We start from the raw sequence: 11,317 nt of genomic DNA, 5'->3' as shown, positions 1-11,317 counted from the left end.
CAAATATAGCAGTGCAGTGCATTAGGTTTCTCTTCATCACATTTTTAACACTCTGTCTGTAGTTCCTAGGGGTCAGCGTTATCTTCTTCGCTGTGGTGTGTGCGGCCAGGTGGCGCTGGGACTTGTCATTCCAACGAACTGGACACGATTGTGTGACGGGGATCCAGTATACTCACAGATGACTGAATTACTCTACTGTTTCTCTGCTGTCACGTTATTTACCTCTTGCACACAGACATTCATCAGATCTGTTCAATACAAATGAGCTGATCTGACAGGACTTTCAGTTCGTTCAGTTCAATGCATGAAATAAGACGAGATGGACCAAGGATCATTTCAAGTGTTTATTAATAATCATTCAGGGAACATCTCAGAGATCACATGAGGTTTGTTCCCTTTTTGGAGTATAATGTGTTTCTGATTAAACGGGTGACACCTGCTCAGAAATTTACCCTTCAGGTCACAAAGAGTAACTATGCAGAGCAAGACAGCAATAAGCAACTATGACATGTTAAGTAGAACATTTTTAGCGCACTAACTGAAAAGTGTATATTTTGCAATACCTGAGTATTGAGTACCTAAACTAATCAACATTATTACAACATTTTAGAAGTGTATAAAATTGTTCGGTTAAATGTTTGGTTTATGTTAAACTCAGTGTTGTAATTGCAGACCTTTGTGTTTCTAGTTTTGCCCGATCAATGATGAGTGAAGAGGAAACACTGGTTTAAAAGACACACATGGCTGCAAGTGTTTCACTAAATACTTTTCTTTGAAGTTTGCACAGTTACAGATATTCCTGTCCTAATGCTAGACTGTTAGTGACAGGGAGGGAAACTGACAGCATCTGATTTCTTTACCACAGAGGTAAGGATTTAGCTTCGTTTAATTGATCAGTAAGCTGGTCAACGTCTGCCTGTTTCACTGGAAAGGTTCCAAGCACGGGGAACTTGGACACATTTGTGGAAATGAACTGGATCAGGTCAGAGAACCCTTTGAGATACGCATCACCAGCCACAAGGAAGTCTTTCATGTCTCCTCCTGTTGGCACGTTGAAGACAGTCTTTCCCTCAAGCTTGTCCTGGAGCCTCTGTGCGATTTTGAAGGCTGCATCAACAGACTGAAACATCAAAATACAAGACATCAACCACCTGATCAGTGCTGCATTGATTAAGAATAAGGTTCTGTTTCCTGTAGATATATATTGTTGACAAAAGTTGATGTAAAAATGTGTGATTAAATTAGCGATTAAGAGCGTCATGTGCATTTTCACTGTACACATTTACTTATTTATACTTTAAACTTCATCAGGAAACAGAACTCATATTCATGGTTGTGGGATTGTGTTGCACCACAAAGAATTTTTACATTTTCAATCTGAGAACCTTGGAAACTAAAAGTAAAATAATGATAAAAATAAATCCAAAAAACATTAGACAATCTGTTCACTGCAGCTATATTCTGGTAAAATATATAAAATAACATAGTATGTGACTGTGTAGTGGTGTTGGACCTACCTCAGATATTGGAATCATGTATTTTGCAATGACTGATTCCAGAGGAATCTCAAACCCATCGAGTACAATGGTGTCATCTTTGTGCTCTTTCATCCAATCCAAGACCTTCTGACTCAACTCAGTCTCAGTTTTGATCACAGTGGTCAGAGCTTTAATGGCATTACGTTTCTTCTTTACATCAGTGGTTTGGTGATGCTGTGCTAGTTTGTTGAGACAAGCATTCACTCCCCAAAAGATAACACCGACAGCTACATTCTTGCCAACAAACCTAGCTACCTTCGGTATGCTAGTTGTCATCATCTCAAGGAAGGATTTTAAAGATTCTGTAACTCTGGAAAACCGTGAAACCTCAACCCGGGCTTCAGCTACTTCAGCTTCTACTTCCTCTCTTATTTCTTCGGGTAATTCTTCAATCCCCTCTTCGGCTCCATCAATAGCTTCTTCAACTCCTTCAATTATTTCCTCGATTTCAGCCATTTTTAGGTCTGTTTTACCCTACGAATAATAATAATTATTGCATAAGTACATGCATTACTCATCAACTTACATGTAAAACTAAATCATAACATATTCAATCATAGCACATGGAAATGCAATTTAAGTCTAATTTAACAAGAGCAATTTAATTAATAATTATATAAAAAAATAATGAAATATTTTTACTTTTTACATATATGCAGTGGAACCAAGGTGTAAAGACAGTGGCAAAAGTATTTACTTTCCAAAGAACCAACACAAGGTGACACTGATTAAAGCTCCGGCTGTTTGTCTCAAATGATTAGTGCTGCATATGACAGGATCTGAGTTTGATAAGTATTCTTAGCCCTACTTCCTGTTTTCTCAGCCACTTTCCTACTGTTTGTGTTTCTTATGTGCAGAGTCAGTCTGTGTAGTAGAATTTATACTATAACTTGGAGGGAGCATCCAGTTACAACCTTTACAGTCTGCATATAGTGCTATCATCTATTAACAGCGACAGCTCATGGTGGCTAAAAGAACACTGCTCCATTCATATTGTTATTTCTTAAATGAATCAGATTTTAGTTACTTATTGATATATTGCGTTTAATACCTGTCTGCGATAATGCAACAGTTATTATTCAATGCATTCAGAGGACAGGTGGAATAGCTCTCTATGAAGCATTGCTGCAATTCCTGAGTCTGCATACACTCATGCATATCACAGCATAATCCTGACCTCTCTTGAAAAGAAAGTTCTCTAAGCAAAAATTGTAATAAACTTCACTGCACAAAAACCATCAAACATCTGCAGAAAGACACACATCGGACAGGAACAGAATGGGAGCTTCTCGGTCAGAGGCAAATACTCACAAGATAGATGATGTCAGGCTGGAAGGAAGCACAAGGACTGTCTGTGAGTGAAGAGATGAACTTTGGTTTGGCGTCTTTATAGCAGAAAAAAGGCGGGGTGGAGAATTCTGTTTCGGAAAACATGTGAAGGATGAAAGAGTTTGTGAAAGAGTTTCATAATGTACTGACACAGTCTCGTTCTCATTTCCCGTTTATCATGAGTAATATATTTGACCCACTGAACTTTACAAGGTCCGAGAGAGCACACATTAGACTGATTCAGCAGACTGATGTACAATCCCCATGTAAGACATGGTAAATGTAGGTTTTATTTAGGGATGTCTGATATTGACCGATATGGTATACCGATATATGCAGGTGTTTGTTTTTTCTTCTCGCCAAGACTAAGTGTTAGTGAGCAAGCAACCTGTTAGCCACACTAGCTACACTTTGGTTAAGAAATATTGCGATTTCTTTTTAATTTATTTTTATTGCGATTAGACGACAATTGCCAACAAAATAAAGCGTATAATTAAACACATGCTACTCCAGCAAGTAGCCGGAGCCTTAGTAACGACCTAGCAACGGAGAAACTTTCTAGTACCGTCAAGGTTTATGGAGATTGTGGAGTTGCCCAAACTGAATAAATAGCGCACATATATAAACACTAAACTGCTTTGTTAGTTTAGTCTTGTAGTGACTAATATGTCTGCTGAACAAATATATTTTTCCATAGACAGACTGGCCTCCTAGTTTCACATTTATTATGAAGCCTGCGCTTTGGCAACACAAAACTCCAAAGGCAAACATTTCCAGGGAAGCCACTGACTCTTAGAGCGTAGAGTTACACTTAAATATTGGACAGTGAGGAGGTCAAAGACGGGAGATTCCATGAAACTTTGCACAGATCTATGTTGATCAATAGATCAACATCTGTCTTACATTATTTTGCTTTCTATGCTTTCTTTCTTTCTAACTTATTTCTTCCCAGCAAAACGTCTCAGAGCACATCTTTAAAAAGCAAGCAAAAAACAAAACAAAACAAAAAAAACATTCTATAAATGCACTGTGATCTAGGATGACACTCCCTAGGTGGCATCGCTGTGCTAACTTTATTTGCCAAGGTCAAGTTGCATGCACAAACTTGACATTTGAGCGGGGCCTCCTCCTAACTCTTTATCATCTTTTTTTAACAACTTTATTTATGTCATTTTTAGTTATAGAAAAAAAAGCTTACACACACAAATAAACATAATCCCACACCAAACCCTCCCCTGCTCCCTCCCCACATACCCTCACTTGGGACCAAGAGTACAAGAAGTAGAGAGAGAGAGAGAGAAAAAAGGATCCAATGCTGCAAGTGTAACCTGTAAATGGGCTAATCAGACAAGCTGACAGGAGGAGATGCTTAAATAACATAGTTGATTACAGATTTAATTTCTGTACATACTCAATAAAGGGTGACCACGCTCTAATGGAAGTGTCACAAGAGTCCTTCAGTGTTTGTCTTATTTTTTCTAAATGGAGTAGAGACAAAACCTCCCGATTCCATCTCCTAAAGGGAGGGCATTTGTTAGATTTCCAGTCCATTAAGATCACCCTGCGAGTTATAAGACTACAAAATGCTATTGGTCTTTTCTGTGTATTTGTGGTACTTATTTCTGGGGGTGTGATTCCAAATATAGCAGTGCAGTGCATTAGGTTTCTCTTTATCACATTTTTAACACTCTGTCTGTAGTTCCTAGGGGTCAGCGTTATCTTCTTCGCTGTGGTGTGTGCGGCCAGGTGGCGCTGGGACTTGTCATTCCAACGAACTGGACACGATTGTGTGACGGGGATCCAGTATACTCACAGATGACTGAATTCTCTACTGTTTCTCTGCTGTCACATTATTTACCTCTTGCAAACAGACATTCATCAGATCTGTTCAATACAAATGAGCTGATCTGACAGGACTTTCAGTTCGTTCAGTTCAATGCATGAAATAAGACGAGATGGATCAAGGATCATTTCAAGTGTTTAATTAATAATCATTCAGGGAACATCTCAGAGATCACATGAGGTTTGTTCCCTTTTCTGATTAAACGGGTGACACCTGCTCAGAAATTTACCCTTCAGGTCACAAAGAGTAACTATGCAAAGCAAGACAGCAATAAGCAACTATGACATGTTAAGTAGAACATTTTTAGCGCACTAACTGAAAAGTGTATATTTTGCAATACCTGAGTATTGAGTACCTAAACTAATCAACATTATTACAACATTTTAGAAGTGTATAAAATTGTTCGGTTAAATGTTTGGTTTATGTTAAACTCAGTGTTGTAATTGCAGACCTTTGTGTTTCTAGTTTTGCCCGATCAATGATGAGTGAAGAGGAAACACTGGTTTAAAAGACACACATGGCTGCAAGTGTTTCACTAAATACTTTTCTTTGAAGTTTGCACAGTTACAGATATTCCTGTCCTAATATTCCTAATGCTAGACTGTTAGTGACAGGGAGGGAAACTGACAGCATCTGATTTCTTTACCACAGAGGTAAGGATTTAGCTTCGTTTAATTGATCAGTAAGCTGGTCAACGTCTGCCTGTTTCACTGGAAAGGTTCCAAGCACAGGGAACTTGGACACATTTGTGGAAATGAACTGGATCAGGTCAGAGAACCCTTTGAGATATGCATCACCAGCCACAAGGAAGTCTTTCATGTCTCCTCCTGTTGGCACGTTGAAGACAGTCTTTCCCTCAAGCTTGTCCTGGAGCCTCTGTGCGATTTTGAAGGCTGCATCAACAGACTGAAACATCAAAATACAAGACATCAACCACCTGATCAGTGCTGCATTGATTAAGAATAAGGTTCTGTTTCCTGTAGATATATATTGTTGACAAAAGTTGATGTAAAAATGTGTGATTAAATTAGTGATTAAGAGCGTCATGTCCATTTTCACTGTACACATTTACTTATTTATACTTTAAACCTCATCAGGAAACAGAACTCATATTCATTGTTGTGGGATTGTGTTGCACCACAAAGAATTTTTACATTTTCAATCTGAGAACCTTGGAAACTAAAAGTAAAATAATGATAAAAATAAATCCAAAAAACATTAGACAATCTGTTCACTGCAGCTATATTCTGGTAAAATATATAAAATAACATAGTATGTGACTGTGTAGTGGTGTTGGACCTACCTCAGATATTGGAATCATGTATTTTGCAATGACTGATTCCAGAGGAATCTCAAACCCATCGAGTACAATGGTGTCATCTTTGTGCTCTTTCATCCAATCCAAGACCTTCTGACTCAACTTAGTCTCAGTTGTGGTCACAGTGGTCAGAGCTTTAATGGCATTACGTTTCTTCTTTACATCAGTGGTATGGTGATAATGTGCTACTTTGTTGAGACAAGCAGTTACTCCCCAAAAGATAACACCGACAGCTACAGTCTTGCCAACAAAGCTAGCTACCTTCGGTATGCTAGTTGTCACCATCTCAAGGAAGGTTTTTAAAGATTCTGTAACTCTGGAAAACCGTGAAACCTCAACCCGGGCATCAGCTATTTCAGCTTCTGCTTCCTCTCTTGTTTCTTCGGGTAAGTCTTCAATCTCCTGTTCGGCTCCATCAATAGCTTCTTCAGCTCCTTTAATTATATCCTCGATTTCAGCCATTTTTAGATCTGTTTTACCCTACGAATAATAATAATTATTGCATAAGTGCATGCATTACTCATCAACTTACATGTAAAACAAAATCATAACATATTCACTCATAGCACATGGGAATTCAATTTAAGTCTAATTTAACAAGAGCAATTTAATTAATAATTATATTAAAAAAAATAATGAAAATATTTTTACTTTTTACATATATGCAGTGGAACCAAGGTGTCAAGACGGTGGCAAAAGTATTTACTTTCCAAAGAACCAACACAAGGTGACACTGATTAAAGCTCCGGCTGTTTGTCTCAAATGATTAGTGCTGCATATGACAGGATCTGAGTTTGATAAGTATTCTTAGCCCTACTTCCTGTTTTCTCAGCCACTTTCCTACTGTTTGTGTTTCTTGTGTGCAGAATCAGTCTATGTAGTAGAAGTTATACTATAACTTGGAGGGAGCATCCAGTTACAACCTTTACAGTCTGCATATAGTGCTATCATCTATTAACTGCGACAGCTCATGGTGGCTAAAAGAACACTGCTCCATTCATATTGTTATTTCTTAAATGAATCAGATTAGTTACTTATTGATATATTGCGTTTAATACCTGTCTGCGATAATGCAACAGTTATTATTCAATGCATTCAGAGGACAGGTGGAATAGCTCTCTATGAAGCATTGCTGCAATTCCTGAGTCTGCATACACTCATGCATATCACAGCATAATCCTGACCTCTCTTGAAAAGAAAGTTCTGTAAGCAAAAATTGTAATAAACTTCACTGCACAAAAACCATCAAACATCTGCAGAAAGACACACATCGGACAGGAACAGAATGTGGAGCTTCTCGGTCAGAGGCAAATACTCACAAGATAGATGATGTCAGGCTGGAAGGAAGCACAAGGACTGTCTGTGAGTGAAGAGATGAACTTTGGTTTGGTGTCTTTATCGCAGATAAAAGGCGGGGTGGGGAATTCTGTTTCGGAAAACATGTGAAGGATGAAAGAGTTTCATCATGTACTGACACAGTCTCATTCTCATTTCCCGTTTATCATGAGTAATAGATTGGACCCACTCAACTTTACAAGGTCAGAGAGAGCACACATTAGACTGACTCAGCAGACTGATGTACAATCCACTTTATCTTTATTTGCTTATTGTGTTTCCTCTTCTTTTGTGTCACTTTATTTCTACAACTTTCAGGCTTCAGGTTCAGACAATAGACATACTGAACCCACACATTTTGAATACTGAGCTTTATACAGGCGACAGAAAAGTTAGTATCCACTGTGGTTAGTGGACACAGCAGCTCATTTTCTACATGTAAACTATTAGTTTAGTTCAGTTTGGCTCATAGAGGCACATAGTCTGTCACAATTTGAAACAAGCTTACGGTGATAAATTCAATTTATGATGCAATACAAACAAATAGGCCTGTTCTGTTCTGTCTCGTCACCTGAGCTGGTCAGTCAATCAGTTAAATTATTTATTTTTCTCATTTTTCAAACCAAAAAAAAACAACAACAACAACATAAAAACAAATAAACAACCACCAGCATGCAATAGAATGATTTGCTGCTGTTGTAAGAGTTAATTTCACTGCAGAGTCAATTTATGTGGATGAGCCATTTAAGGAAATCATCTTGGGGACCATTGACCATTCCTCTAGCAGACCATTATGATATAAAAGATATAGCTAAACTATAAACCTAAAGAGAGTGTAAAAACTATTTGTCAAAGTATCTTTGACCTGATATGTGATACTTAAATATTTAGTATGTAGGCTAAGGGTATATTAGGGCCACCCATGAGAAACAAAAATGAGAGGACGTAGATATAATTTCATTTTTCATCATGCACTTCGAAAGCACAGCCCGATTTTATGTCTTTAATTATTACTAGTTATTAATTAAACCTTATTCCTCTTCTGTATGGTACCGTCGGTTTGAAGGTCAAGTTCTTTCTTGACATTTTGATCGAAGCGCATGATGAAAAAAAATCTACATTCTCCCAATTTTTTTTTCATCTCATGGGTGTCCCTAATATTCTTCCTTAATTTAAAGATTAATGGCAAAAGCAAAAATCCATAGATCATAAAATAACACATTCAAAGTATAGATGTTCCCTTAATTCAGTGTCTTAGCCTGGAGACGATTTCAGTTTCATTATTTAATTCACTGAGTGAATTATCAGAAAACCATGCTAAGCACTTTGTGAAATTGTTTGGAAAGATCAAACTCCAGTGATGTGGACAAATCAGTAAAGTTAGACACATCTTCGAGTGTAAATGCGTATCGTCCACTTCGCTTCGTTGCTGAATTTCCTGTGTGTCAACACAGCAGCAGTCTGTCTGAACAGACATGCCCGTGTTCAGGGCACAGGAAGTCTGTTCGCACCTAAACTCATTAATTTATTTAACCTCAAATGTGTGTTTTATATACTGTATTACTGTACAGAGAAGGTAATAAATAAAAAAATGATTCAGAGTAAAGACAGGCACACAGAGACAGTTATTAGGTTCATAGGCCTTGTGGGATTTACAGTGACAACATTTACCACATGTGATTCTTTAGAAGTGGATTGGTTTATTAAAATAAACGCTCTCTCTTACAAATGATAAGAAATCTAAAATATGTGGGAGGAGTAAGACATATAGATTAACTCAACATATATATATATATATAAAAAACAACAAAAAAGTAAAATAAATACCACACATTTTTTTTGTGACAGATGAAGACTTTTCTCAAAGGAACCAATGACACCAATGGCCCTCAAGCAAATTAAGAAAATATCTTCATCAATTTGGCAGTGCTTGATCAAAACACAACCAAATTAAGAAACACAATGGAAGAAAGACAAACGACAACGGAAATGTGTGTAGGTAACCCCAAAACAGAACAAACCTGTCTATGATGCAATTTTTGCCTTGAACTTTTGGTTTTATTTATAACTTCCTCAATTCAAATACTGAAAGACGATTGAGGACATTACTCAACATTTATTCTGACCCCTTTCCAACACTTTTTAAGGTCCTTTGGAAAGACCTTGTTGTTGTAAACGTGTCTGCCCACTGCGCCCTACCCTACTCTTTGTGAGTACAAAGGAATGGGTAATATGCAGGAACCAAAGTTCTTCTTTGTACAGTATGTACTTTTCCAGTGGAGCTGATTAAACATTAAACAGCGGCGGGGACAGCCAGGAAAAATGATGTAGTAGGTAGGCTGGATCATTGAATGACAAAGCTATTCTAGCTTATTGTTAAGTTTATTTTGTGTGATGCAGTAATTGCAGGCTGGATTTTATTGGCTAGTGTCTAAATTTCACAAATGCTATACTTCAGACCTGGATACAATTTACTGAGGTTGCAAAGGGAAGTTCCTTTTTTTTAAAAAAAAAATAAAAAATTCATGTTGTTTTGCTGCCACATGAATTCTGTGGCCTGAACTACTCTTACATACAGCTTTCCCAGTGAAAACAGGAACAAAAAGCAGTTAGCCAGACATTGTTTTCACTGAACAAAAGAGAAGGGAAAAGGATCAGGGTTGCTTTCTGGCATAGCTTTTGTTAGTTGCCCATTGTTGTGCAATGTCCTTTTAAAAAATAGTCTCACCTCACCTCAGCCACTCCTTGCCTCAAATTCTTATAAGCGCTCCTTTTTTTTCTGTTTTCACAAGAAAGTGGTCTGCGTTTTTTATGGTTGATATATCAGTCAACAATTCTTATGATCGATCACACCCTTAAAGTTCAGAGATGCTTTATTGTAGTCTCTTGTTTTTGTAAAAACCTGGTAACTGACATAGCTGTAGGCTGCATGAGTCAAGTTTATTTATTCATGTATTTTATTTCTTTTTCCACAACAATAACAAAAAAAAAAAACAACAAAAAAAACAACAACTCAAAACCTAGAGTTTTTAAGACCATTTTAAAGCCTCACACTCATGGAGTCCATGTCACCCTGAGCTCTCATCACTGGAAATTCAAGTAACAGCACTGCTCCCTAAGCTTTGTCTCAGTACAGCCTGCACTTGTCCAAGTGGCCTAAACACACAGTTTTTGAACTGATTACATTTGATTAATTTTTAATTTAAAAAGTTATGGAATACCAAAGGAGTCATTATTGTTGTCAGTTTCCTATCTATCTATTTTCTATATATGTATATATATTTTTACAAAACTGACGAGAAAAAATAAACCAAATGAATCAATGAATAACGTTCTAGTAGTTAACTCTTTTTTTTATAACCAACCACTGATTCGAGGGGTAGACCTCTTCAACTTAGGTTCCTGTTTCACAATAACTCATATGCAAATAACAAATGCAGCTGCTATTTCAACACTTTTCAAATGCCATCTCACAGATAATGATTTTTGTGGAATTCTCCACCCCTCGCTATAGTGGCTATAAAAACAAGAGATCCCAGTTTCCTTCAGCAGTTTGATTACAGACCTGTGTGCTTCCGTCCAGTCTGACTTCGGTTTTCCAGTGTTTAGCTTGTGAGTACTTGCATTCGTTAGTCTCTCTGAGACATCAGCTCCACATTGTGTTTCTGTTTTTTATGCAGCTGGCTTGCAGGGCGTGTATGGAGAGTGTCTGTTCTAACTTACCTTCCCCCCAATTCCTTCTCAAGAGTGGTGTTCATGCACTGACATGCATGTCCTGTATTCAGTTCATATAAAATCATCTTTTATGTTTTGTGGAACAGACAGCAAATGACATAGAAAGGATTCAGCCTCGGTGCCTTATATAGTCATTTTTAATAAATAACTATAGCTACTAGCTGATATGCTATGCAGGTCTCAGCTTCCTTTAAGTAGAATCACAACTTTATCTGTACC

The 11,317-nt window shown here is 37.4% G+C and overlaps 4 protein-coding genes across 6 annotated transcripts in view; 1 reads left to right on the top strand and 3 right to left on the bottom strand.

The window, feature by feature from the left end:
- Nucleotides 1-331: 331 nt before the first annotated feature.
- LOC125009148 lies at nt 332-3,001 on the bottom strand. The gene is made up of 3 exons (XM_047586837.1): nt 2,850-3,001; nt 1,518-2,012; nt 332-1,120 (listed from the first exon to the last, which is right to left on the bottom strand). The coding sequence occupies exons 1-3, from the start codon at nt 2,970-2,972 to the stop codon at nt 857-859; spliced, it is 882 nt and encodes a 293-aa protein (XP_047442793.1). The 5' UTR covers nt 2,973-3,001; the 3' UTR covers nt 332-856.
- A 1,833-nt stretch (nt 3,002-4,834) lies between these two features.
- Nucleotides 4,835-11,060, bottom strand: LOC125009151. Its single transcript, XM_047586842.1, has 4 exons — nt 10,929-11,060; nt 7,348-7,454; nt 6,014-6,508; nt 4,835-5,616 (listed from the first exon to the last, which is right to left on the bottom strand). Exons 3-4 carry the CDS (start codon nt 6,488-6,490, stop codon nt 5,353-5,355), a joined length of 741 nt encoding a protein of 246 aa, XP_047442798.1. The 5' UTR covers nt 6,491-6,508; nt 7,348-7,454; nt 10,929-11,060; the 3' UTR covers nt 4,835-5,352.
- Nucleotides 4,835-11,317, bottom strand: part of LOC125009152 — a 30,853-nt gene continuing 24,370 nt past the window's right edge. For both annotated transcript variants that reach the window (XM_047586844.1, XM_047586843.1), the window contains exon 4: nt 4,835-5,333. The gene's annotated coding sequence lies outside the window, so the exon portion shown is untranslated. The remainder of the gene's footprint in view (nt 5,334-11,317) is intronic.
- Nucleotides 10,825-11,317, top strand: part of LOC125009149 — a 31,040-nt gene continuing 30,547 nt past the window's right edge. Inside the window, exon 1 of one of the 2 annotated variants that reach the window (XM_047586838.1) lies at nt 10,825-10,975. The gene's annotated coding sequence lies outside the window, so the exon portion shown is untranslated. The remainder of the gene's footprint in view (nt 10,976-11,317) is intronic. The other variant, XM_047586840.1, reaches the window with a different exon arrangement.

The sequence above is a fragment of the Mugil cephalus genome, chromosome 6, assembly GCF_022458985.1.
Source record: "Mugil cephalus isolate CIBA_MC_2020 chromosome 6, CIBA_Mcephalus_1.1, whole genome shotgun sequence".
Taxonomy (NCBI): domain Eukaryota; kingdom Metazoa; phylum Chordata; class Actinopteri; order Mugiliformes; family Mugilidae; genus Mugil; species Mugil cephalus.
Note: the sequence above shows the minus strand (reverse complement) of the source record. Positions and strands in the feature narration are given on the sequence as shown.

What these genes read in the sequence shown, in the direction of transcription:
- LOC125009151 (XM_047586842.1), bottom strand. Translation starts at nt 6,490, where the DNA reads ATGGCTGAAATCGAGGATATAATTAAAGGAGCTGAAGAAGCTATTGAT. An exon ending in ACATGATTCCAATATCTGAG is followed by an intron (nt 5,617 to 6,013) that starts GTAGGTCCAACA and finishes TTGATGTTTCAG; the next exon opens with TCTGTTGATGCAGCCTTCAA.
- LOC125009148 (XM_047586837.1), bottom strand. Translation starts at nt 2,972, where the DNA reads ATGTTTTCCGAAACAGAATTCTCCACCCCGCCTTTTTTCTGCTATAAA. An exon ending in AGCCTGACATCATCTATCTT is followed by an intron (nt 2,013 to 2,849) that starts GTGAGTATTTGC and finishes TATTATTCGTAG; the next exon opens with GGTAAAACAGACCTAAAAAT. An exon ending in ACATGATTCCAATATCTGAG is followed by an intron (nt 1,121 to 1,517) that starts GTAGGTCCAACA and finishes TTGATGTTTCAG; the next exon opens with TCTGTTGATGCAGCCTTCAA.